This window comes from Phocoena sinus, chromosome 3, assembly GCF_008692025.1.
Source record: "Phocoena sinus isolate mPhoSin1 chromosome 3, mPhoSin1.pri, whole genome shotgun sequence".
Lineage (NCBI taxonomy): Eukaryota > Metazoa > Chordata > Mammalia > Artiodactyla > Phocoenidae > Phocoena > Phocoena sinus.
In genome coordinates this window covers 3188805-3215322 of record NC_045765.1, presented here as the reverse complement: position 1 = coordinate 3215322, position 26518 = coordinate 3188805, and the positions used below count along the sequence as shown (strand labels likewise).

At 59.5% G+C, this 26518-nt stretch overlaps 1 protein-coding gene across 1 annotated transcript; it reads right to left on the bottom strand.

The window, feature by feature from the left end:
* Positions 1-500: 500 nt before the first annotated feature.
* PIAS4 (protein inhibitor of activated STAT 4) lies at positions 501-24768 on the bottom strand. Its single transcript, XM_032626210.1, has 11 exons — positions 24679-24768; positions 19230-19656; positions 8043-8127; positions 7293-7334; positions 6860-6950; positions 6619-6747; positions 6419-6524; positions 3730-3803; positions 3479-3639; positions 1324-1454; positions 501-995 (listed from the first exon to the last, which is right to left on the bottom strand). Exons 1-11 carry the CDS (start codon positions 24703-24705, stop codon positions 727-729), a joined length of 1542 nt encoding a protein of 513 aa, XP_032482101.1. The 5' UTR covers positions 24706-24768; the 3' UTR covers positions 501-726.
* Positions 24769-26518: the final 1750 nt, after the last annotated feature.

Genomic DNA, 26518 nt, shown 5'->3' with positions numbered 1-26518 from the left:
GTGCCGCGCTCTGGGGCCCCCGCCTTCCGCCGGGGGTCCTGGCCACACGCCGGGTCTTCAAAATACCAAGTTATTGCACTTTCAAAAAATACAACACATCTGTGGCTAAACCCTCCCTGGCCCCCCCCGCCCCGCCCCCCACTGCCCGGCCCCGCCCCCCCCTCCATGGCTTCTTGGCTAAAAAAAAAAAAAAAAACGCTCCCTGCTCCCGGCTCTCAGGAGAGGACACGCTTGCAGAGAGAGAGAAAGCAAAGGAACAGACGAACGTCAGAGTCGGGGGCTGCTGCCGGGGGAGAGGCTGTCCTCCCCGCATCCCCACCGCCCGGTCCCTCGCACCAGCTGGAATGGTCGTCCGGGGGGCGCGGCGACCTGGGCCCACCCGCCCTTCCCAGGGTTGGCTCTGACTTCGGGCTCCAACTCCGGCCAGGGAAGCGGCTGTGTGGGTGGCTTGTCTTGTTTTTAAGTTTGATTTTTGTTTTTTTTTTTTTTTGACTTTTTTTTTTTTTTTTGTCGTTTTACTTTTTTTTTTTTTTTAATCCTCCGATAGGAGAGTCCAGAGGTACAGGTGCCAGGAGCCAGGGAAAGGGGTGGAAAAACAAAATGAACAAAAAGAAAAAAAAAAAAAAAAATCACTCCTCCCGCTGTGCCCGAGGCCCGCCTGCGCCCCTCTGCGTGGTGAGCACCAGGAAAGTCGAGTGTCCGGCTGGTCGCGGCGGTGGCCAGCGGTCAGCAGGCCGACACCAGGCCCTTCTGGAAGGGGCAGCGACGCTTGGGCCGGGGGCCATCCTCGTCCTCGTCCTCCTCGTCCTCGTCCTCGTCCTCGTCCTCCTCCGAGGACGACGAGCTGTCCAGCGTGAGGTCCACCACATCAGCTCCTGGCTTCCCGTTCTCCACGCCTCCCGCCGCGCTGCCCCCGCCGCCCGCGCCCCCAAGCGCGCTGCCACCCCCACCGTTGACGTTGGGGGTGGTTGGGAGCCCATTAGCATCCGAGGTGCCTGCGGAAGAGAGACAGGGACAGATGCTCAGGATGGCAGGTGACCCGCAGAGCAAGGAAATCAAGGCCGGCGAGGGGCGGGGACAGCCTTGCGCAGCAGCACACCTCGGAGGACGGAGGACGGAGGACGGAGCTCCCCCATGCTCTGGATGAGGCCCAGCACACAGCAGGTGCTCACTAACCACCTCAGACGCCCCGCTCCAGGGGGATCAACTCCACCGGGACGGTCACGTTTCAGATAAAAAGGCCACGAGGTGGGATAGAGTCAAACTCAGCAATTGGCAAACTCCGGGAACAGAAACTCGGGCAAAGCCCGGCTGAGGCCTCACCAAGCACAAGGATGGGGCACTGGGGGCTGCAGCTGCGCTCCTTCTCGGCACGGATTGGGCACCACGAGCCGTCCACCAGGTACTCGATCTCATCGGCATCCTCGCACTCGCTCAGGATCTTGGAGAGGAGCCTGGGGGCGGGAGGAGGGCCTGCTGACTCCTGGGCCCCACCCTGCTCCCCTGGCTGGGGGTGGGATGCTCGCTGAGCCACTTCCTGCTCTCCAAAAGTGGCTTCAGGACAGCACTGGCCGCACCTGCTGACCTGAGGTTCGGGGCGGGGGCCCATGCCAGGCCGGGAGCAGGGACACACCAGAGCCCCCAGCGTTCATTCAGCATCAACACTGCACCTGCCTCCAGGTGACTCTGACCACCTCAGTCATGATCACACAGGAGGGAGGCCTTCTCCAGGACACCCTCTGTGGCAGACGGGGCCCCTCCCAGCCTCATCACCATAGTATGAATACAGCTCTGCCATAGTACGGCAGAGGGTCACCACAGTATGACTACAGCTCTGCCTGAAACATACTTTGCACCTGGAAAACTCCTACTCACCCTCCAAAGCCCTACTCTATGGCTCCTCTTCTCCAAGCAGAGCACAAGCAATAGGAATGTTTGTCTCTGGCTCGGTCCTCCCATCCCACACGTCCAGCTGGAAGTTCCCTGAAGGCAGGGTCTGGGATGGAGTCCTTTTGACCCCGAAGCCACCTAGCTAAGGGCCAGAAACCAAGTGGCAGGGCCTTGTGGAATAAATGTACGACCCAAGGACCCTTCCCCCAGGAAGCCTCCCTGGCTATACCCAGGCCGCATGGGCTGATGGAATGGCAGTCCATGTGGGGCACAGTCACACTACCCAGCCCCAGCCCCATCTGTCCCTAGAGCTGTCAGTTACCACCACCCGGGCCTGAGTGACCTGCTCTAGGCCTGTGGGGGGGAAGGCGGGCCCTGGGCTGCACAGCTGCCAGGCTGGGAACAGAGCTGCCATTCAGGCCCAGCCCTTGTGCCCGGCCCCAGGGGCCTCCTCACTCCACCCCAAGGCTGGACAGCGTTGGGGTGGCTGCTCAGCTCCTCCAGGGAGGGGACCCAGGCTCAGAGCTGGTCAGACTGGGTTTGAAGTCCTTGCCTGGCTACCTGTGAGCTGGGGGCCTGGGCTGGTGGCCACCCCTTCTGAATCTGTCTCCTCATCTGTAAGGAGAGGATGATCAAGGTCCACCTCCCTGGACGGCTGGGAAGGAGGGCTTCTGAGACCTCGAGCGCAGTGACCAGAGGGAGACGAGTGCCCGATCGTGGGGATAGTTCATACGTGGCCACTGCAGGTCAGGGCTACCCCCTACCCCGTGGCACACACCGCAGCCGCGCCTCAGCCATTGTGTGTGGGCAGGGGCCATGCAGTCAGCGGTCTAGGGCTGCTCCATGGTCCGCTCCTGCCTGGGCCACCAGGTTCCCTACCCCAGCCCCGGCTCTGGGGACAGAAGTGGGTGTGGCTGGCGCCTGGCAGGAGCCAGTCAGTCAGGTGCTGGGCTCAGTTTCTGGAAACTTAAGACCAGAGCAAAGTTTCCCTTTTAGGGAGAATGGCCTTTTTCCCCTTGTCCCCCCTGCGGCATAGGGAGGGCCTGCTGGTTAGGCTCAGGGGACAGCCTGGCTGCACGCTGGTGTCACCTAGGAAAGGGCCCAACAGAAGGTGGTCAGCGTTTTGGGAAGACGTGCGTCCCCTTCACCTTCCTATGTGGAGGATGTGACCAAGCCTTTGCTGAACGCCATTTGAGAAGCAGCTCCCCAAATTGTGCAATAGGGTGGAAGCTAGGGGTTCTCGGGTCCCTGTTTTACATGGGGGAGGAACAGACTCACAAAACGCAAGGTGACGTGGGGAGCAACAGTGGACCTCGTGGATCTGGAGCCCCACTTCTGAACCCTAAGCTACGCCATTGCCACACAAACAGCAAAGGCCCTGACAAGTCCCACAGGGCTGACACTCGCCTCCCTCTGTAGCCCAGGGCTTGCAGAGCTGCCACAGGGTGCTGCTGGGTAGCCCGGAGGCCCCAGGAGGCCTCAGAAGCTGCATGGCCCCTCTCCTCCTTCCAGAGGCCCAGACAGGCAAGGGGCCAAGCCCAGCACAGCCTGGCAGGCGGCGGGGCCCCCGTGCGCCCCAGCGACTCACCCATCGATGATGAGCTGGTCGTAGGGGGCTGGCTTGTCACACACCGGGCACATCCAGGTGGGCTTCTTCTCGTTCATCTGGAGGTAGAAGACGGCGTCGAAGCACTGCAGGTGTGCGCAGGTCTCCGCGCGGCAGGGCACCGACAGCCGCATCTTCACCAGCTGTGGGGGTGGGAGGTGATGGGTGTGAGCAGCCACGCAACGAGCACTGTCCACCCAGCCGCACCCACAAACCCGCGCGCCCCGACTCACCGGGCAGATGAGGGAGACCCGCACGCCAGTGGTGGCAATCTCACTGTCGGGGTCCAGGCGCAGCTTCTCTTTGACTGTGGGGAAGGGGCGGCCGGTGTCAGCGGGGCCGAGGGGCAGGTTTTCCCAGCAGCCAGAGATGCTCGGGAGGGCAGCAGTGAACACCCTCAGCACCCCTCGCCTCAGCTAGACACGGTGAGCACCCCCATATTCACCTCCCAGGACCATGAGGCACATGCTTTAGCTCCAGGACCCAGGACTACGAGGAGAATCTATGTTAAAAAAAAAAAGCCCTGGGCAGGGACTTCCCCTGGTGGCACACTGGTTAAGAATCCGCCTGCCAGTGCAGGGGACACAGGTTCAAGCCCTGGTCCGGGAAGATCCCACGTGCCGCGGAGCAATTAAGCCCACGCGCCACAACTACTGAGCCTGCGCTCTAGAGCCCGCGAGCCATAACTACTGAGCCGTGTGCCACAACTACTGAAGCCCGTGTGCCTAGAGTCCATGCTCTGCAAAGAGAAGCCACCGCAATAAGAAGCCTGCGCACCGCAACGAAGAGTAGCCCCCCGGCTCGCCGCAACTAGAGAAAGCCTGCCCGCAGCAACGAAGACCCAAAGCAGCCAAAAAAAGAAAAAAAGCCCTCGGCAGCAGACATTTATTTTTGACAATAACCTGGGTGCACAACGAGGGGGGCCAGCCCCCCAACAAGACCGCCCTTTTCTGGAAAGATCCAGGCAACAAAGAGCTGCCGTCGGCCACCTGCTGTGACTGTTAGCTCTGATGAAAACCGCCAGGACCTCCCGCACCACTCCAAGGGCTGGGACGTCCCAAGGCCAGGAGAGCCCCACCAGGGACCCTCAGAGGGCGGAGTGAGCCCACGAGCACAGCTCCCTTGCACTGTCCGAGTTTGCTTCTCTAACAGATCAGAAGACAGCGGGCGCCCACCATAAAACCACGGCACGCTGAGCCCACGAGGTGGAGGAAAAAAGCCTGGAAGGAAACTGGCCCACTGCAGCCCTGGGGATGGGCCTGCAGGGGGCGCAGGGAGGCTGGCCAACCAACCTGAGAGGGGCGGCGGTTCAGCTCCATCCCCAGATGGCTCGGGACTATGCCCAGGCCCTGCAGAGTGGAGGGCACTCGTCTTGGATGATGGGACTGCCCTTCCCTCCTTGATACAACGCCTGCGTCCCCTCCTCCAGAGAGCCTTCCTTCGCCTCCCACACGGGGTTGAGGGTGACCTGCCAGCTTGTCCTCCCACCCCCTCAACACCCCTACTGTCCTCAGTCACCCTGTGGCTCCCATCTCTGGCTAACAGGTGCAGATAAATGGTAGACCCAGAGACCCTGGCCCCTCAAAAAGACCCTGGGCAGCTGAGGACGGGTGCAGTGCATATCATGCTTCAAAGCAGGGCCTCGGTCCTCCTCTACCTAATAGAGGGAGGGCACGCGCAGCAGGAAGGGTTCAAGTGAGACAGAGAACAGGACTTCCCAGCTGCAATCAGACAGCAACCCAGCAGGCACGATGCCCAGCCTGAGCCGGCTGTGGGAAGGAAGCTGGGGGCTTGCTTCAGAGGGGAGGCCCTGCCCACCCCAGCAGGGGCCCGGGCTTCCCATGAGCCGCGACATATGCTGCCGCGGCCCCTGCACTGCCCCAGGCCTTGGCTCCAGGCCGGTCACGGAGGAGTTAAGCCAGGCCTCCCCATGCCCGTCCCCACCCTGGGGCCCACGGGTGCCTGGATGAGCCCTGCCCAGCCCTGCGCCAATGCCTGAACCTGCCAAGCGGGCAGGTGTGGGGGGGGGGATCGAAGAAAGGGCCATTTGAGCAAACAGGCAGGCGGCAGGGCAGGGTGCCTAGGCTGAGGTCCTGGGGTCACAGAGCCCTAACTCTGCTACACTGGCCTCAGTGTCCCCACTGGTCAGACTGGGACGTGGCCAGGCCCCACTGCTTGGATCCGCAGTGAGGATGGAGTCAGAAGGCACCCCGCAAGGGCCTCCAGGCGACCAGAGAGGGAACTCCTGAGCCCCCGCTGTGTGGTGGGCAGCCCCGGGGGCAGGACACAGGAAGGTTCTATCTGCCCGTCTGTGTGGCTCTTCTGGGGTTTTTTAATGCTCTGCGTATCCCCACCCCCTTTTTTTCTGGTTCTTAAAAGTACAAAAAAGAAAAAAAACCAATGGTCTCAGCATTCTGGGGCGGACCCTCTTCATCACGTGTGCCTCCAACTGGGAATCCATCCTCCACTCCCGCTGAGCGCTGGCCCCCGCCCCCTCCCGGTCCCACACAGCCGCCAGAAGCACCTGCCTGGAAAGCTGATCACCTGGGGTCTTCTCCCCACCCCCGCAAGCCCTCCAAGGCTCCTCGCCCACCAACCCCGGCTCTCCTTGCCCCATTCACGGAGCTCACTGGGGGGCTTTCGGCACACCGAGCCCATCCCTGCCTCAGGGCCTTTGCACTGATGGTTCGCTGCCTGGCTCCCCCTCCTCCTTCTGTATCCTCCAGAGACCTCCCAGAGCTCCCCAACCACCAGGGTGATGGCCAGACCCGGGGAGGTCCAGGTCCCCGACAGGCAACAAGCTCCTGAGGACCAGGCCTGTGCCTTGTGCCCAGCAAATTGGGTCAGCAGTGATGGAGCCATGGCCACCCCCAGGGACTGTGGGGAGCCCCACCCAGCAGTGCAGAAAGCCCCGGGGCTCACCCAGTGCCTTGCACAGCTCCGGGTGCTTGACCCCGATGGTCTTCAACCTCTGCAGCAGCTCCGAGGAGGTCAGTTGCCGCACCAAGTACAAGGCCACGGAGTAACTCTGGCGGTGGGGGAGGGGAGTCAGGGCTGCGCCAATGGAGGCAGGGTGGGTAGGGGAGGGAGGGCAGAGGGAGGGAGTTCCAGGGCCTGCTCACCTTGCCGTAGTTCCCCCAGGTGACGGTGATGCGGTTGGTGGCCGAGGACAGGTACATGAGGTGGGTGAGGTTAATGGGGCGGCACGGCCTCTTGGGCTCCACTCCTGGCTTGTTCGAGGGGTAGTAGCCCTGGAAGCAGACACCACAGCTGTGCCCATCACAAGGTGTTCCATGTGTCCCACCCACCCCACTCTGCACTCTCTGCCTCACTCCCCGCAGCAGATCTGGGGGGCCCACTCACCGGGACCGAGCAGTAGCTGTGGTTGACCTTCACGGCGATGTTGGGTGGGTACTGGTCTTCCTGAGGGCTGCTGGTGTCTGAATAGCAGATTCTGCAAGGACACCAGGGACCATAGGGCCACAGGCACCTCGGGCAGAGGAGGGCACGCTGGGAGGGGCGGGGAGGACAGATGGGGGGCGAGGGTGGAGGTGACAGGACCCATATCTGGCCTGAGTGGGGCTGCGTGCTGGTGTACCCACGGACAAGGCCAGACAGCAGAGGTGTGTTGGGGGGTGTGTGTGTGTGTGTGTGTGTGTGTGTGTGTGTGTGTGTGTGTGTGTGTGTGTGTGTGTGTCTCTCTCTCTCTCTCTCTCTCTCTCTCTCACACAGGAAGGGAAGGTGGGCAAGGGTCGTGTCCCCACCCACCCCCGGGCCTGGGCACACCTGGGCTTACCTTAGGACGACCTGCACGGCCTTGACCCCGGGCTGCAGTTCTCTGTGCGGGGGGAGGAGGGGAGGGTCAATAGCAGGACAGCACCCAGCAGCCACCTCTGACCCTTCACTGGGGGGACCAGCCAGACGGACTAACCCACTACTTCCTTCCCATGGCGACCGAAGGCCAAGGGTACTGCCTAGAGCGTTCTCTCCTGACATTTACTCATGGGTGATTTGGGCAAATGACCGCCTCTCTCTGGAAAATGGGGGGCTGGTACGGGTAGTAAGAGGGTTGGTGGGTGTGGGCCTTGTGCCCGAGGAATGGCAACCCTAATGGTGACTTCTATCTCAGCTGGAGATTGAAGGCCTCAGAGAGCAGAGTCAGAGCCCTGCAACCAGCCTGCATCCCTCATCTGCTCACCGGGTGCAGCTCTGCCCCCAGGGGACACTGGGGATGTCTGGGGACATCTGTGGTGGCCACGACTGGGGTGCTCCTGGCGTCAAGGGGGTAGGGGCAGGGATGCTGCTCCACACTCCACAGAGAACGTGCCCCGACCCTGATGTCCGGAGCAGTGAGGGGGGGACCCTGTTAAAGGGGGACGATTGGCCCACCTTGGGGCTGTGGGTCAAAGGTGGTGAGAACGCGCGGGCCATGAGCACGGGGTGGGGGCCACCCTTCCCCGCCATGCTGAGCCCAGGGTCTGCTGCGGGCCTGGCGAAGGCTGCCCTGGGCTGCCACAGAGGCGGGCAGGGGGCGGGCACAGCGCACCTGGAGTTCCGGATCAGCTCCACCTGTCTGGGCGTCAAGGCAAAGATGCACGGGCTCTCCTGAAGCTTCTCGTTATTCTGTGGAACTGGAGACAAATCTGGGGTCAGGGTCACGTCTGTTCCCTGGCGAGGGCACCGACCACAGTCATTCCTACAGGCCTGGCCCTCTTCAGACTGGGAAGTAGGAAACGGGAAGCTGAGCCCCACCCAGGTGGGATGTATTTGGGGGATCCTGCCCCTTCCTGGGTAAGGAGAACCACAGCCCATGGTTCAGGGAGCACTCACGTCCCCCCATGTCCCCCACTGAGGGCCACTCGGGGAGCAGCAGCCTCTTCAGCCCTCTGGGACTCAGGCATCTACTCAAGAGGACCAAGAACTGCTCGGCGGGGGCAGAAGAGCTTTGCTGGGCCAGCAGGATGCAGCACACCAGGCCGCGTACCCTCGGGCCAGCCACTTTATCCAGGTCTGTGAGACGCCAGTAACAACTCTGTCCCCAACTCCCAGGGCTGTTCCGGGCATCTGGTGAGCCATGTACCCAACCATGCAGCACTCAGCCCAGGCCCCGCACGTAATGAGTTCTCAGCACGGCACTGCCAGAGGGAATGGGGACAAGTTGAACAAGGTCCTGCCTCTGGCACTCACGGGTTGGCCAAGGAGATACGGAAGTGAAACGGCAGTGAACCTCCAAGTGCACAAAATAAGAGTCACAGAGCAGCCTGGCCTGGCTCACAGCGGGAGGTGTGAGGAGGGCAGCAGGGACAGCACAGAGCCCTGCTCGCCATCATGGAGCACTGGGTGCAGAAGTTGGGAGAGAGTCTGCCGGGCATGGAGACCTTGGCAGTGAAGAGCTGGCTCTTCACTCTCAGTCATAACTGTACTGAGAACCCCAGGTGAGATCAGAAAGCACTCTGAACTGAACGAGAAAATACAATACTCCAAAACTTGTGAGAGGCAGCTAAAGCAGTTGTGAGAGGGAAAGCTATAGCTTTAAATGCTTCTATTAAAAAAGAATGAAAAGTGTTTGAAATGAATGATGTATGCTTCCTCCACAAGAAGCTAGAAAAAGAAGCCCAAACTAAAAGCCAAAGCCATTAGAAGGGAGAAAATTAAAGATAAAGATGGAAGTCAATGAACCAAAAAGCCAACAACAGAGAAAATCAACAAAGCCAAAGTTCTTTGATACATACCTAGCTAGACTGAATGATAAGATCGTGAGAACAGAAACTATCATGAATGAAAGGTGGACATCAGTACAGATCCTAAAGCCTTCAATAGGGGGCTGTAACTTCATGCCAATGAATTTGACAATTTAGATGAAATGAACAAACTCTTCCAAAGATGCCAACTATCAAAACTGGCACCAAAACATATAGAAAGTTTGAAAAGCTTTTTATCAGTTAAAAAAACTGAACTCATAATTAAAAACCTTTCCACAAAGGAAACTGCAGGTCCAGCTTGGTGGATTCAATCAGATGTTTAAGGAAGAAACCATATAAGCTTTATATAAACTCTTCCAGGGAGTCCCCTGGTGGCCTAGTGGTTAGGATTCTGGGCTTTCACTACTGGGGCCCAGGTTCAATCCCCGGTCAGGGAACTGAGATCCTGCAAGATGTGCGGCATGGCCAAAAACAAATAAATAAATAAACTCTTCCAGAAACTAGAGGAGGAAGGACACGTCTCAACTCATTTTCTTTCCCCCCCACCTCGGTACGCGGGCCTCTCACTGTTGTGGCCTCTCCCGTTGCGGAGCACAGGCTCCAGACGCGCAGGCTCAGCGGCCATGGCTCACGGGCCCAGCCGCTCCATGGCATGTGGGATCTTCCCGGACCGGGGCACGAACCCGTGTCCCCTGCATCAGCAGGCAGACTCTCAACCGCTGTGCCACCAGGGAAGCCCCTCAACTCATTTTAATGAGGCCAGCATAACCCTGCTTCCAAAACCTGACAAAAATGCATCAAGAAAGGAAAAACATAGCTGAATATCCCTCATGAACGTGGATGTAAAATATCCTTAACAAAATTTTAGCAAACAGCCAGGGCCCCTGGGATCTGGCACTGGAATGCAAGATTGGATGAAAACCTCCACACGTCCACTTAAAGTGGCTAAAATGACAAGACCAACAATTCCAAGTGTTGACAAGGACCTGGAGCAACCAGGACTCTCTGCTGGGGATAGGGGTGGTTGTAACATGGTACAGACACTTTGGAAAACCGTTGGGCAATGACTAGTAAAGTTAAACATACACTTACCCTGTAACCAGCAATCTGCTGGTAGCTATTTCCCAATTAAATGGAAGTATGTCTACAAAAAGACCTGTGCAAGAACGCCTGGCTAATTTATTCCTGGCAGCTCTAAACTGGAAACAACCCAAGTGCCCCACAACGGAAGAACAAATGGACAAGCTGTGGTACATTCATACAGTAAAGCTTGTACTCCATGCATCGACACGAACGAATCTGAAGCCCCAAAGCTGAGCCAAAGAAGGCAGACACAGAGAAGTACATGCTGCGTGTGCATTATACCACCTTCCTGAACAGGCAAAACTAATCTATGGTGATAGAACTCAGAAGAGAGGCGGCCTCTGGGGGTCGGGGGAAGGCAAGGACTGCCTGGGAGGGGGGCCCCTTGGGAACTTAACGGTGATGGAAATGTTCTGTATTTGGTGGCATTGGGGTTACTCGGTCACATGCATTCTCTAAAACTCAAGTTACGCACTAAATATCTGTGGATTTCGTTGTATGTAAACTATACCTCAATGTTTAAAATTTTAAAACTACACTGAGAAGTGGTGATCATTCTGTAACAAATAAAAATATCAAGTCACTGTGTTGTACCCGGAATTAATATTGGATTGTAAGCAATCATACTTCAACTTAAAAATAAATTTGATGAAGCCAAAAAAAAAACCAAAACCAAAACCAAAAAAAAATCCCTACCAAAACTAAACAAGGGACTTCCCTGGCAGTCCAGTGGTTAAGCCTCCGTGCTCCCAATGCAGGGGGTCCGGGTTCGATCCCTGGTCAGGGAACTAGACCCCGGATGCCGCAACTAAGAGTCCACATGACGCAACAAAGATCCTGTGTGCTGCAACTAAGACCTGGCGCAGCCAAAAAAGGAAGATCGGCTCCAGGCCCCATGTGGAGGAATACTATGCTCCCACGAACACAGGGAGTCACAAATTAAGCAGCTCTTTGTGCTCCGACAGAGACTAATCCCCAAGATGGTTTTAAGTGGAAAGAGCAGGTGCAGAGCAGTGTGTACCTCAGGCTGCTACTTGTGTAACCAAAACCAAGGAGGGGGTCTGTGCAAGAGCCACCTCTGGGGGGGGGGGGGTGCCAGAAGTGGCCACTACCGCAGCCCTGGAGCCGGGAGAGGTAAGGCGTCTGCTCTTTTTATACTACAAACCCTTTAGGACAACGGTGGGCAAACTGTCCCTACAAAGGGCTGGAGTGTAAATATTTTCAGCTCGGCAAGCCACACTGTTTCTGCCTCTACGTCCCCACTCTGCCTTGTACCATGAAAGCGGCCAGTGAGGGCGAGCACACGCCCGCCTGGCGCGGCCCGCGTTGGGGGCTGACAATAGGGAGCCCTGGGGCTGGGCCCAGGCCTGGTCGGCCCACCCCTGCTTCACAACCTTCTGAATTCCAAAGCGCAGCCTCAGCCTCGGGTAGGCTATTTAAAAAGCAAACACAATTTGAATTTAAAAGCAGCTCGGGCTCAGAAACCAGAGCTCCCAGGCCAGGGTTCACACCCTAGCTCTGCTCAGCCACGCCCCCATCCCCACCCAAGCCTGTGCGCCCTCCACACAAGGGACCAGTTTCTCGGGGTTCACAGTGCCGGGCCGGAGCTGGCGCTCAGGAAGAGGTGGCTGCTGAAACCGCCACGCTGCTGCCGCCAGTTCCTGCTCGTTGTGGAGGGAGGGCTGGTCCCTCCGGAGACCCGGTTGGGGCCCTTGAGAAGGGCCGGCTAACTGGAGGGCTGGAGTGAACGTAGGCTACCTGCAGATGCGCCCATACCTGCCCGAAGAGCCCCGGGCAATTATTTATGGGGGGAGGGGGTCTCACAACATCTGAGCTGGGCCTCCAAGCCTGGGGGGGGGCGTGTCAAAAATACTCACCCCCCCAAAAAAATACTCCCCCACACCACAGAGTCCCCTGGGAGGCAGGGGAGGGGACGGTGCACCCGCCAGCCAAGGAGCTCTTCCTGCAGAAACCGCGAGAGGCGTTGCCGAAGAACTGGCTGCGGAGTCCCTTTCCCGGAAGGACTCCTATTTCTAGGTGAGCCTGCTGCAGAGGCAGGGGATGCATTCCGAATCCCGATTTTCTGCTGTGCCATCAGCCTGGGGCGGCCGACTGTTCCCCCAGGAAGCCAAGTGGCCGGTGGGAGGCCAGCTGCCAGCTCAGCTGGGACACAGCGGGCAGGGGTCCCCCAAACCCGGACCTGGGCCATCTACCACCAGTGGCAGCTCCACCCTTCCAGCTTTCAGGGCTGAGATTCGGGCGGAGTCCGTGACCCTCACCCTCACCCCCACTATCAGCTCCCTTGGCCAATCCCGTTGTTGAGGATTTCCGAACGCGCCCAGGGAGGTCCCTTCGCCCCCAGTGCTCATCTGATCAGTAGGAAGACCCCTTGCCGGTCTCCTGGCTCCCCCCAGCTCTGGGCTTCGGGGGAAGCTCTGTCCCCAGCCCTGGTAGCCTTGATTTCACCGCAGCCACCCTGGGCGCCTCCTTGTGCTCCCCACCTGCCAAGAACATACCTCGGGGCCTTTGCACTCGCCATCCCCTCTTCCAGAACATTCCTCCCCCAACCATCTACACAGCCCTGGTGTGTTTTAAGCCTGTGCAAATGCCACTGGAATGAAGCCTTCCCCGAGTGCTTGTATCTAAAAACTGCACCCTCCACCCCAACCCACCAGCGACACGGGCACTCCCAACCTCCTTCCAGGCTCCATTTTTCTCCCAAACCCTCACCTCCTAAGAATTAACACAATTTTTCCATGTCTTTGGTTCATCGTGGACACAGAACCAAAACTACCTCTCCTGTCACCCATGCTGCACAGCAGGGTGGCCATGGGGGTCCCCCACCAGGCGGCTTGGCGGCTGGGATGAGGTACACGCCCTCCCAGCCCCAAGCACACCCAAAGGCCTCAGCCTCAATGCCTCTCCGGGACTAAAGGGAGAACCCCTGCCCCAAGGTCCTCAGGGAGCTGGAATCCCAGGAGGAGCCAGTGGACCAGGGACTCAGCCCACAGGCTCAATCCGAGACCCCGAAAGAGGGCCTGGCACACGCAGGCGGCTGCCAGGCAGCCTTGCAAACTGTCACCAGGGACGAGTATTTAATGACCTCAGCAGGTGCTCACCACATACTGGGGTGGGGGGCGGGGTGTTCTGACAAACCAGAAGTCAGGACACACCACACATCCGAGGTTGCACACGCAGACAGAAGGCAGCAGCGGCAAGAACAAGCGTGTGACTTCATCGCTGTTAACCAGTGTGTTCTATGATGAACACATATTTTTACAAAAGTTTAAATAGAAAGAAAAGGACATTTTAAGAATTCGATCGGGGGACTTCTGGTGGCGCGGTGGTTAAGATTCTGTGTTCCCAATGCAGGGGGCCTGGGTTCGATCCCTGGTCAGGGAACTATATCCCACATACACGCTGCAACTACGAGTATGCATGCCGCAACTCAGGAGCCCCTGCCTGCCGCAACTGAGACCCGGCGCAACCAAATAAATAAATAAAAAATAATTTTTTTCTAATTTAAAAAAATAAGAGAATTTGATCAGCAGGGACTTCCTCCCATTGGCCTGAAGCCCTTCGGCGGGCAGCTCCTGCCCCTGGGCCCCCGAGGCCCCCTCCTCCAGGCTGAGGCCTGGCCCCAGTGGTGATGGCGGGGGCGTCCTGGAGGAGGCAGGAAAACAGGTGCCCCAGGCTGGGCGCAGGGGCCTCACAACAGGAGGGGGCGGACGGGTACAAGCCCCAAATAAGGGCTCTGGGTTCGAATCCCAGCTCCTCCACTCACGGGGCGAGGAACCCGGACTTCCTGCTCTTGGGGTTATGGGAGGAACAAGCACTGAAGGAATGACTCAATGTCTTTCTCACTGCAGCCTTCAGGCTGCTCCTCATCTCCAAGACTTTGCTCACCTACCTCCACCTCACTCTGTCCTCTGGATGCAGTGGGGAACAAGCCAGTCCCAGGCGATCAACAATGCCAGGGCTGGGAGCAAGGCCCCAGAGGAGGAGAGAGTGGTAAGGAGGTGAGGGAGATGAGCTGTAGATCAGGCGATGATGGGGTAGGGAGGGCCATGTGGGTGTCTGGGGAAGAGTGTGACAGACAGAAGGAACAGCACATGCAAAGGCCCTGGGGCAGGACCAAGCCCGGAGTGCTGGAGAAAGCTGGAGCAGAGTAAGCAAGGGTTAGGGTTAGGGTTAGGCCAGGCGAGAGAGAGAGGAGGTGAGGGGAGGGAGGAGGAACGTTACCAGGCTGCTATTCTAAAAGCTTCCTCTGGGGACTTCCCTGGTGGTCCAGTGGCTAAGACTCCACGCTTGCAATACAGGGGGCCGAGTTTGATCCCTGTTCAGGGAACTAGATCCCACATGCCACAACTAAGAGCCCGCGTGCCGCAACTAAGACCCAGCGCAGCCAAATAAAAAAATTAAATACTGAAAAAAAAAGTAATCATCTTAAAAAAATTTTTTAAATTAAGAAAAATAAAAGCTTCCTCTGGCTGCTGGGGGTAAAGTGTGTGGGGAAGACACCAGGAAGGAGGTTGGGCAGATTAAAGCCAGGGGCGGGCACAAAGTCGGGGGATCACAGCAGGTGGAGGTGAGCCACCTCTGGCAGGACTTGGGGTGGGCTGGAGGCCTCACCTGGGACAACCTACACGCCCACCTGAGGGTCCCCTCACAGGTAATGCTGGGTGCTCCCCAAGGCACCCACCTGCTGCAGAGCTGATGGAGCCCCTCCCACCACCATGGGCAGGGGAGGCCCAGCCAGCCCAGTGGGTCAGGCCACCTGCCCCTGGATGCCACAGACAGCCCATGGGCCTGGTGGGTACCACGCTGGGCTGTGGGGCGGCAGGCAGGCCTGCCGCAGGGGTATTATCCACCTCAGAAAGGACGCGAAAGAACAAGACCTGGGAAGCCCTCAGGACAGCCCAGTCGGCCACCACCGTTCCCCATGCCCCACCAATCTTGGTTTTTCTGGCCTCTGCCACCCACGTCCAGGCCACTCTCCCTTCCCCAGCCTGCGGCACACCACACTCTGGTCACAATGGCCTCCATTCATGAGCTCTCTCACCACCGGGCCTCTGCCTGGAACACACTCACCCACCCACCCCCTTTGTCCGGCTTGATTGCTACTTATCCCTTGGGTCTCAATGGGATTGTGACCTGCTCCAGGAAGGTTTCCTGACTGCCACCTCCCCACAAATGCACAATAAGGGGCTCCTGGTACTGACAGCGCCCTGCCCCCCCCCCCCCCCCCCCCGGGGGAACCCTGCACTCCCTGACCGGAGCATTCCTCGCCCGTCACCGTTTAATCACCTCTAGGGCACCTTCCTGGCAAAACTCGCCAGGCCAGGGACCCCACTACCTTGCTTGGGCAATACGAGCCAAAGGGCTCGGAGCCTGAATGAGGGACGTATTGATACACTGGCCCTGCCCAGTGGGGACAGGGCTCGACCAGTGGCTCTCCACCAGCGTCAGCGCCGACTACGTCCTGGAGCATAAGGAGAACTGGGGGGGCAGCTTGCTCACCCTGCTGGGCCACGGGAGTGGTCCCAGCCCGCAAGGCGCTGGCCACAGGACGCCGGGAGCCTCGGGGAGCAGCGGTGGGACAGGTCGCATCTCCTTCCTTCTGCCCGTGGTGAGTCTCATGATGGTACCTCGTCTCCCCCACGCTCCCTGGCCCTGAGATCTGGGCCTCCCAGAGCGGACACTCAGCCTCTGCCTGCTGACACCCCAAGTGGCCAGGCTTAGGGGATCCTCCGGCCATAAGAGGGTTGAGCCCCAAGCAGCAGTGCTGGACCCGAGACTGCATCCCCGGTCCCTCTGAGTTCTGCTGTGGGTGAGCAGCAAGTGCCTCTGCCCCCGGGGTGCCTGGCCCAGATGGCTGGGCTCCCTGTTCTGAGAAGAGGCCTGAGGTCCAGAACCTTCATGTGGTTCAGTACCAGGGCTTTCCCATAGGGAAGCAAGGTGCCAATGGCGCAGAGAGGGGGTCAGAGGAGGGAAGATGGCTGAGCACGCGGCCCCGGAGTCCCTTCCCTCAGGATGCCGTGTGACCTTGGGCTAGTCTCCTGACCTTTCTGGGTGCCAACCCCCAGCCCCCGCTGGAGTGGATCATCTTTCTCCCAAGGTCCTTCCAGCTCCCTGTCTGTGGCTCTATTATTCCCCTCCCCTCCCCCAACCAGAACATTCCCCTCCACGTGATTTATGTCTCCTGTCTGCCTGGCGCGGTCTCCATCCCAGAGCCTGCCTGCGGCTCTTCCGGGGAAATAGGACCAGACTGTTTGGGCCTCGTTTTGGTCAGCAGGGCATGACCAGGGGGGAGGGGGAGGGGAAGCTGGCTAGAGCCTCCTGAGGTGGCTCCTGGCAATGCCAGTGCTGCAGAACTCCCTGTGGGGAGGCGCCCAGGGTGAGGGGTGGGCGGACAGAACTGCCGGTGCTGGAACAGCAGGGACCAGATGGCTTCAGGGCCACCACCAGCGCTCGATGAGGCCTCCCCCAGGAACCCGGGCAGCCCCCGGGGAGTCCCTGAGGAGATGGGAGTCTCAGGAAAAGGGTACATCCTGGGAGAGGGGCAGGGGAGTGGGTGGGAGCAAAGGCAGGGTGGGGTTGGCCTCTTTGTTCTGAGCCAAGAGCAAAGTGATTCCTGGTGTAGACAGGGGAGCAGACTCTCCCGGAGATCAGGTGACTGGGGTCCCTGGGGGCTCAGGGCAAAGTGATGCATTGTGGGGCGGGAATGGTTGCATGTTTGCAGGCAGGAAGGAAGCCCATGGTCCAGGCAGGGGAGGGAGGCTGCCGGCCCTGAGTTCAAAGTCACCTCCAGTCCCAGGCCCCCGCCCAGCGCCAAGGCCGCCTTGTAGTCTCCCAAGCCCACCTTGCAGCCTCCCTGATATAAAGATCGTGCTCGAGTCCTTAGGAAGGAGTCTGAATCTTCAGCTCGACCTCCAGAACCAGCCAGCCAGCCAGGCCTGAGACTCCAAAGCCTGCAGGCGGGGTGGGAGGTCTGGGGAGGTTGGGAGGGGGCAGGGGGATGGGTCCTGGCATCTAGAGAGAGGTTGCGGGAGCAGAGACAGGGAAGGTCATCTTGGAGAAACTTGGGAAGGGGCCCTGGGTCCCCAGTGCTGCCACGTCACCCCCACGATAGGTGCTGGTGAGCCAACCTGCCTCCCACCTGGGGGCTGGCGAGAAACCCCTCCTGGGGTCAGAGAGAAGGCAGGGGAGGGCGGAGCCCCAGGCCAGAGTGTGGGGCCTCAGACCCCAGGGCCAGGAGCACTTGAAGCGCGTTCCTCCACCTCCTACAGCCTCACCTGGAGCCACAGGCCCTCAGAGAGAGCCGCCATCCCTCCCCCACCCCCCACCCGGGGCAGGACAGAGGGGGCCAGTAGGAGCACCCGGGGCTGGAGCTAAAGCCTGTGTGCAGACAAGGGCCCCCTGGACGATCAAGGCAGGCTGCTGGGTCAGCACGGTTGGGAGGGACTGAGCCGCGTGGCCAAGGGCACGGTGGGTGGGGGCGTGGAGGGACCGTGACCTCGGCCACAGCACACAGGGACCGACTCACAACCAGGGCCTACTGTGACGGGCGGCAGGACCCACAGCGTGGGTAGGCTGGGGGCACCCCGAGGCTCTGAACAAGGGGTGCTAGAAGTGAACCTCCACAAGGGTGGGGGGCTCTGTCTGCTCCCTGCTGCACCCCCTGATGGCTGCCCACCCAGCAGGTGCTCAGGTATATGCTGTGTGACTGGGTGGGTGATGAGTCGCAGGAGGGGTCTCCAGGAACACTCAGGCACCTGGTAAAACCTGAGGGGTGACAGGAGCCCCACCGCATTCCACTCGCTCTCTGGAGCCCTGGAGGCCCAGGAAGCTGTGGCTGGTTGGTGTCCTGGCCCCAGAGCTCAGGGCAGCATCTGAGGCTGAGTCCAGGCTGACACCCACTCCCAGCCCTGTCATCAGGGTGGGAGGGGGCTGCTACAGGCCTGATACACAGCAGGCCTGTCCCTCAGTCAACGTAAGGGACAGAGAAACGAGGACAAGGTTCCCCAGCATCATCTCCTCTATCCGCTCGGCACCCCGCCTCTCAGAGGCACACCTGGCCATGTGCTGACGGGCCGGTCTGTATTGACAGGCCTGAACCTGCTGACCGAGGTCACTCCCGCAGGCTACCTACTAGGAAACAGCCTTCCGCAGGGGGCGGGAGGGAAGGTCGAACCTCCAGCCCCTTCGCCACCAGGAGTAAGACCACAGAAGCCAGCCTTGCGGGTGGCCTCCAGTGCCCCCGCCTCCTGGTGGTCCAGCATGGCGGAGCCCTCGCCCACGTTGCACCATGGTTGGTTCCTCTGACCAGTGGAATGTGGCAGAAGCGAAGATATGCCACTTCCAAGCTGAGGCTGCGAGAGAGCCCTCAGCTTCCAGTGGGGTCATGCACTCACACAGGTGCACATGCTTTCTCTCTCCCTCTTTCCACCGCAGCCCCCCCTGCCCCAATCATGGTTCCGGGGGAAGCAAGCCACCACACCATGCTGGGAGGACACTCAATCAGCCCCCAGAGGCCCAGGCGGCAAGAAGTGGGGTTTCCAGCCAGCAGCTGGCAACCACGTGAGTAAGCGCCCTGCCCCCAGCCCCAGTCAAGCCTACTGATTAGGCAGCCCCCCCAGCCGACAGGTGGACTGTGACCCCCCTAAGCGACCCCAAGCCAGAACCACCCAGCCAGGCCGTTCCCGAGTTCTGACCTTCAGAAACTGAGGTGTCGGCTGTTTCGAGCCACTGGGATCTGGGGTAACTTGTTACATGGCAACAGGTTACTAATTCAAGGACCCCAAGGTGGTCCCTGTGCTTCCTGGGAGGGACAAGCCCCTCGGCCCTTGCTGCTCCCCAGAAAATGCTCTGGGTTGGCTGCTTGGCTGGCCTTGGGTGCTGGAAGAACTCAGAAGGTGGGGCCACCCCCAGGGGCGGCGGGGACTCACCCAGCTCGGTGGGCTTCAGCAATTCATCCAACATGTTAAAGAAGGGCAACTTCACCAGGCGCACTTCTGGCTTGAGGGTCTTGGCAGGCAACCGTCCGAGTCCGTTTAAGTACTTCCCGTAGAGCACGGGGTAGTCAATGTTGGGGCCCGTGAGGGGAGTCCTGGGCACCGAGCTGGCCCGGTCGTAGGTGGAGTGCATGGTCAGGGGGTCCAAGGGCCGGTGGGGCTGCGGCACGGGCTCCGAGCTCTTCTTGGCGTAGCGTGTCTCGTAGAGCTCCTTGATCTTCTTGAACAGCTCGGGACTACAGTCAAACTGGACCAGCTGGAGAGCCCGGGTGACAAGTTCGTGTTTAAGTCCGCTCTTACTCCGGCCGACAAAACCCAGGAGCATCTGAAGATCAGAGACTCGGAAACTCATCACCATGTTCTGGGGAAGAGCAACCACAAACACACAGGTTCAGAGGGACACGCTGCCAGGGTGAGGGACTGCCTGGGCCAGCTGGGGGGATAGTGAAGTGAGACCCTGCTAGCAGCTGGCTGGCCTGGGGCCCCCAGGAGGAGGCGGCGGCAGCTTCTGCCCCAGTCCCACCGGCCGGGCTTGGTCCCACCTCCATGCCTGTGCTCAGGCTGCCACCTTGCCCTCCCCTGAGGGGCCCCCTCCCCGCTCAGCCCTGCTCCCGTCCTCCCCCTCCAACCTTCCTCAGCATCACCAACGCAGCAAAAGCTCGTCTGACTGACCCCCCCCACCCCCAGCTGCTTCTATTTTAGGTCCTCTTTTCCCATCTTCAAGCCTGAAAGCATCCCCAGGGCAGGAACTGGGAATCTTGCTTCTCCATAAACAGCCTCAGTCGCTCTCCAGCTGAGAACACTGATGGCCTCTCTGACTCTAGGCCTCTTCGTCAGGGAGGACGGCGGGTCCACTTCATCGGGATGTGGGAAGGACCAGATGAAGCGATGCACGTAAAGCAGAGTGAGCGCTCGACCAAGGTCGGCCACAAACACATTTTCCCTTTGGTCTGGAGCACGGTAGCCACCGCTTGCTTAGTACTGACTCACCTGCCGGGAACTGAGCTGGGCGTGTGACTATGCACTTAACTGTGATCCTTCAAACACCCCTACCAGGCTGGGGTGAGCTCCAGTTACAGACAAGATCCAAACCATACTCTGAAGCTGGGGTGGCTCCTCTCTACCAGGCTGCCCCAGCACCGACTTATTTCAGCTGAGCGCTGCCGAGGCCGTCAAAGCGTCTGCTGGTCCCCCCCACAGGCGTCCTCCCCTTGGTGCTGTGGACACTGGGGCCATCCCGGGCACGGTGGGGTGTGGAGCAGCATCCCTAGCCCCACGCACTCAATGCCAGAGCTCCCCCAAACCCCAGTCGTGACGACCACAAACGTCCCACAGACATCACCAGATGTCCCCTGGGGGGCAGGATCAGCCCCAACAGAGGAGCGCGGGGATCCAGCAGCCACAGAGGCTATGAACTGACCCGTGGCAAAGTGATGACTGGCCACTATTACCTGGCAGGGCCCCTCCAACGAAATCAGACCAAATACAAGAGAGCAGTGGAGCCCAGTGTTTTCTGTGGGACTGGCCGGCAGTGGCCTGCCCTCCGTGACCCTCTGGGCTCCCCGATAAGCTACATAAGCAAAGCATCCCGTGACCCTCTGGGCTCCCCGATAAGCTACATAAGCAAAGCATCCCGGAGGGATGGGCCAGCGGGGTATGGGGGCCACCCGTGCCAAACCCTGAAGCTGACCTGTGATGAGTGAAATGTGGTGGGAAAAAGACACTTTGGGGGGGGGATGGAGAAAGAGAAAGTACAAGCGATGACAGTGGACATGGAAAGCTGGTGAGCCTGGGACAGGACAGCACCCAAAGAAACCAATAAATCACTTAAACTCAACTAGAAAAAGTCTGATGGTCAGAGGTGGGCGGGACCCCCTGCCAGGCTGGTTACGTGCCACAAGGCGCTGCTGTTTCCGGGCTGTCAAAGAGTGAGCTGTGGAATCTGATGGTGGCTCCAGGAGTCAGGAGCCCTAGGTTCAAGCCCAGACCCTGCCCTAGGTTTCCAGATGACCCTGGGTCTGCTGTCAGGCTTCTCTGCATTTTGGACAAGATGGGAACTCTAACGTTCTTTCCAGCTGTACGGCGCCAGGCTCCTGCTGATGGCAGAGGGGTCTGACGGGCCCAACATGACACAGACAAAGGTGCGGGGAGGCCCCATCCTGCCTGCAAAGCTTAGAGGGGGAGGCTTTTCCTGCTGCAGGGTCTTTCTCCTACTCCTGCACTGCAGACGGAGAGCGCCCACCAATGCCAAGCACAAGGGCCTTCATGGTCACTAATCTCACAAGGACTGGTGCCCATTACACAGGTGAGAAAACTGAGGCTCTGAGAGGCAAGCAGCTGGCCCAAGGCCTCCCCGTGCATCCGTGGCAGGGCTAGCGGTATTTGGACTCGGGGCCATCGGGCTCCTGAGGCTGCTTACTTCCACTCACACCCAGCTGCCTGGGAGCCCCTCACTCCCCAGCACACCCGCTGCTTGGGGGCCTAGCAGTCTGCTGGCCCTCCAAGAGTCTGAACACTTTTGAAAACAAAGAGGCTTCGCCTCCCTCGGCCTGACTTCCTACCTTGAACAGAGAAGAAAGGCTTGCAGACAAGATGTTTCTTCTGGAAGAGCCCCAAGGCGCTCCAGGGGAGAGGCAATGTCATATGGAAGCTGACCGCCCACCATGGAGCCAAAGGCAGGTGGGCCTGGCCTTTCGGAGTCTGACCACAGCACATCTTCCTGCCCCTGGGAGCCCCTGCCCCTACCTACCCCTTCCACCAGGTTGGGGCCATCCGGAGCCGCCTCATGCACGCGCATCCCGGGGCACACCCCTTGAGCTGCCATATGTTCATGACTCGGATTTCTCAGCAGCTGCCACCACCGAGGAGCCTGCCCTTGACACTGGAAGGGAGGGGGGGCCGCGCAAGCAGGGTGCAAACGTTCAGGAAGAAGCCCCAAGTGCTGCGCAGACCACTTCCTGCCGTGGATTCATCCTGACCTGCCTGCCCCTCAGATCTGTGTTTATAAACAGCGCCAGGCCCCAACGGCTTCCAGAGCCTCAACTCTGGGCTCCTTCGGAGCCGTGTGGAGAAACAGCAGCTGCGCTGAACTTAACAGGGCTGCCTCTCCAGGAACTAAGAGCTCCGTGCAGAATGCTACACACCCTCTCAGGGAGTTCCCAGACCACTCCCCACCCCCACCCCCACCTCCAAGCCCCTCCCAGGGGCCTCAGGTTGAGAGTCTCAGATTTCCAAGCTTATCAACAAGCCCCTCGCTCTCCCCTCGGACCAGCCCATTCTGCACCCCAAAAGACAAAGTCTCCGGCTCTCGCTACAAAAGGCTGGGAAAGCACCTAAAAGAGGGAGACATTTCAATGACAGGTAGGCACTCCACAGTGACAGCAAGGGACTGAAGGAGAAAGAAGGCTCCCTAGGATGGGAGCAGGCTGGGCTCACGAGGCTCATGTTTTAGAGCACTTGAAAAAGGGTCAACTTGATCTAATTGGGGAGGGGGGCCCCAGCCACTGGAAGGTGAAGTAGAGTTCATCAGATCATATTTCAAGGCCCTGGATGATATAAGAGTTCAGATCCTACTCTCTGGCTGGAGTGGGGGCAGGCGCCCAGAGCCACAGCCCCACAGCAGCCCGAGGAGGTTAAATTTCAGGGCTCCAGGGGACTTCAGGCCGCAGGTTGTTGCCTTGGGCTGGCAGAGTTCAGACCTCTGCATCTCTAGGGCAAGTCTCAATTTCTCAAAACTCCGGAGAGGGGCAGCCATGTGTGTGATGCAGGTATATGGAGAGGGCACTCAGGGGTGAATGGAGCTAATACCCTATAATCACAGAACCCTGAGGGCCGCATTTCAGATCCCAGTGGGAAGGGAAGGGAGATGTAAGGAGAGGGAGGAGCAAGAGAAAGAAAACATTTACAGGTCAGGACCCTGGGGAGGGGAGAGCAGCAGGGGGAGGGGGCGGTGCCTCGGTCCTGCAAGGTCCGGTCCCCCACCTCCCTGGGATCAGCGGCCTTGAGTAAACTTCTCCGGGAAGAACCCTAGCCTAGTCAGGGGCAAGGGTTCTGGAGCCTCACCTCGGGGAGGCATCTGGGAGAAGATACATCCCCGGGAGAGGGATGCTCCCAGCTTAGTCCCAAGAGGATTAAAAGGGGCCCCAAGCTTGAAGAGGTGGCATCTATGGGATGTGGAATGTGGACCCCAAACAGGAATACGGGGGAGAAAGACTAGAAACTAACCACCAGCGTCCCACAGCGCCGGGAGCCCCCAGCTGTCCCGTCACGTGATCGCCCTCCTAAATACCCTACCCTGCAACCAGCCAGGGACTCTCCAAGGACCGACGTAAGAGACCGGCAAAAAGAGAGGGGTGCCTCAGATGCCAGAGCTGGGGTGCATAAACAGATCTAAAGCAGGGGTTCTGGGGGCTGTGTGGGAAGGGAGTGTGATCTGAGCAGTAGACTCACGATGGGGTAGAGTATAAGGGAAGCAGACAAGGTTTGGAAATGGGAGTCTGATCCTGCGAGTGTGGGGTCCAGAGACCCCAGGAACAGTCCAAAGCAGCACAGATGCTGTCCTGAGGGTAAAGAGGGAGGAGGAAGGCAGAGCCCAAGACCCAAGGCTGAGAGGAGAGTTATTAGGAAGGCGCCGACACAGGGGCCAGGGCTCAGTCCCATTGGGGAGGGCGAGCTGTTATCGTCGCGCGCACTCCGGGGTGAAGAGGGTGTCGGGAGGGGGGCGGGGCTCTGGGACCAGAGCGGGAGCTGAATATTGGCTCCAAACCCTAGCCTGGGGTAGAGACCCCAGGAGACACACTGTGTTTGGGGTCAGTTCAGGACCCCAGCTCATCACCCCGGATGGTGGAAACGGTGGCAGAAAAGTCAGGGGAGCCTTCTGGGCAGGAGTCGCCAACCCCAGCCTGGTCAGCTAGGCGAGGAGGCTGAGACCCAGATGTAACCAGCCCACTGTACCATGGGGGGCTGGGAGGGGCAGACACTCCCCCAGGCCAAAGAGCGCCGAACTCGAGGAGTGGACGAGCAGTCCAGTCAGTCATGCTGTCCGGGGGGACTGTACCTCAAGCTGGGAGGCGCGGCCCTGTGCCCGTTCTTAGGAAGGTCCAGACCCCAACCGCTTGAGCTGGAGGTAGGAGAACCCAACCTCCCACCTGGGGGCCGAACCCCTGGCGCGAAAACTGGGGTGAGGTTTGGGGGGCCCCGCCCCCGGCCTCCCCGCGCCCCGCCCGCAACCGGAGCCCCGGGGCCAGGGGCTGGCGAGGGAGCCGGACGCCGAGCCGCAGGCGGGCCGCACTGTGGGGCCCCGAGCGGAAGGCGCAGACTTCGGCCGGCCGCCCGGCCCCCGCCCCCCCGCCCGCCCTGGCCGGCGCTGCCGCCGCTCACTCACTTTGGCCTCCACCAGCTCCGCCGCCATCTTGGCCACCAGCGTCCCCCGCGCCGGGAGCCCCCAGCCGTCTCGTCACGTGATCACCCTCCACTCGCGGGCGGGGCCGCCACCGCGGCCAATTAGCACCCGCGCTCCCTCCTCCCCGAGGCGCGCGCGCGACCGCGCACTGCGCAGGCGCGCGCGGCCACCGCCCGGGCCTCGGGCCAATCAGGGCGGCCCGACACCGCCCCCCCCTTCGCTCGCGGCGACCACGCCCACCCCTGGCCGCGTCTGGCTTCTTAAAGGGGCACGAGCCCGGCATAGGTGGGGGTGGGTGCTGAGTCCTGTCTGGGAAGGGAGTAGACAGCGGAGGCGACAACAATGCAGCCAGGTGCCGCGGCCCCCGGCGCGAGGCGGCCTCCAGGTGCGTGACTGGGCGCCCGGCGACGTGGGGGGAGGAGACGGTTGGCTCGCGCAGCGACCGCCAGTGCGTGCAGTGAGCCGCCTTGGAGCGCAGCGCGGGACAGCCTTGGCTGGCCGGGCGACCCGCGCACTGTACATCCGGGTCCCAGCGCGGCCGAAGGAGCGCGGGCGCTACACCTCGTTGGTTGGCCCCTGGAGGAGAAATGCCAGACCCCCTGCCCAATTCCCGGGTTGCGGCGAACCGCCCCTCCCCACCCCGCCCCCCTAGTTCCGCCTCCCCACCCACAGTAAACCTTTGGAATCTGCACTAACCGGAAACTCCCCTGCTCAAGAGCTCTCCGTGGCTCCCCAGTGCCAACGGGCCGCTGTACTCAAACTTTCGTGTGTCAAAACCTGGAAGCAAGAGGACAAAAACGTGTATTTCAGGGCCCATCCCTTGAGATGATCAATCTCAGGGCAAGAATTAGGCAAAATTAAGACAGCGCCCCAAATGACTCAGTTATCAAGATAAGTATGTTTGTGCGGTATTTTTAAAAATAAAATTAATGCAAAAAAATCCATGATGAAGAAAATACTAAAATTTAAGTAAAGAGGGAATCTAACTCCGCAATTGTACAGGTGACCTCCCTCACCTCACACAAACTCTGACTCTGCAGGGTTTTGTTTTACTTTTCCTACACTTTTTTTATTTTGAAAAGGGTGCAGAACTAGCACCCTTCACACTTATGTACCCTTCACCCAGCTTCCCCCAATGATAATATCTCACATTCCCACAGTGTGTTGTCAAAACCAGGAAATTGATGTTGGTACCATACAATCAACTCAGGTACAGATATTTGGATTTCACCGGTTTTGGGGGGTTTTTTTTGAATTTTTATTTTATTTATTTATTTTTGGCTGTGTTGGGCCTTCGTTGCTGCACGCGAGCTTTCTCTAGTTGCTGCGAGCAGGGGCTGCTCCTCGTTGCGGTGCGCGGGCTTCTCATTGAGGTGGCTCCTCTTGTTGCGGAGCACAAGCTCTAGGTGTGCGGGCTTCAGTAGTTGTGGCTTGTGGGCTCTAGAGCGTAGGCTCAGTAGTTGTGGCGCACGGGCTTAGTTGCTCTGCGGCATGTGGGATCGTACCGGACCAGGGCTCGAACCTGTGTCCCCTGCATTGGCAGGCAGATTCTTAACCACTGCGCCACCAGGGAAGCCCGATTTCACCGGTTTTTACATGCATGTTTTCGTTGCTGGTGGTGGTGGTCATGTATAGTTTTATGAACTTTGATCACTTATAGATTCTTGCAACCATCACGGTTGGAACAGCTGAAGGTGTGATAATGGTGCTACGACTATGTTATGGAAAGAGCATTTGTCAGATGAATGGATAAAGAAGATGTGGTTTATACATACAATGGAGTATTACTCAGCTATAAAAAAAGAATGAAATAATGCCATTT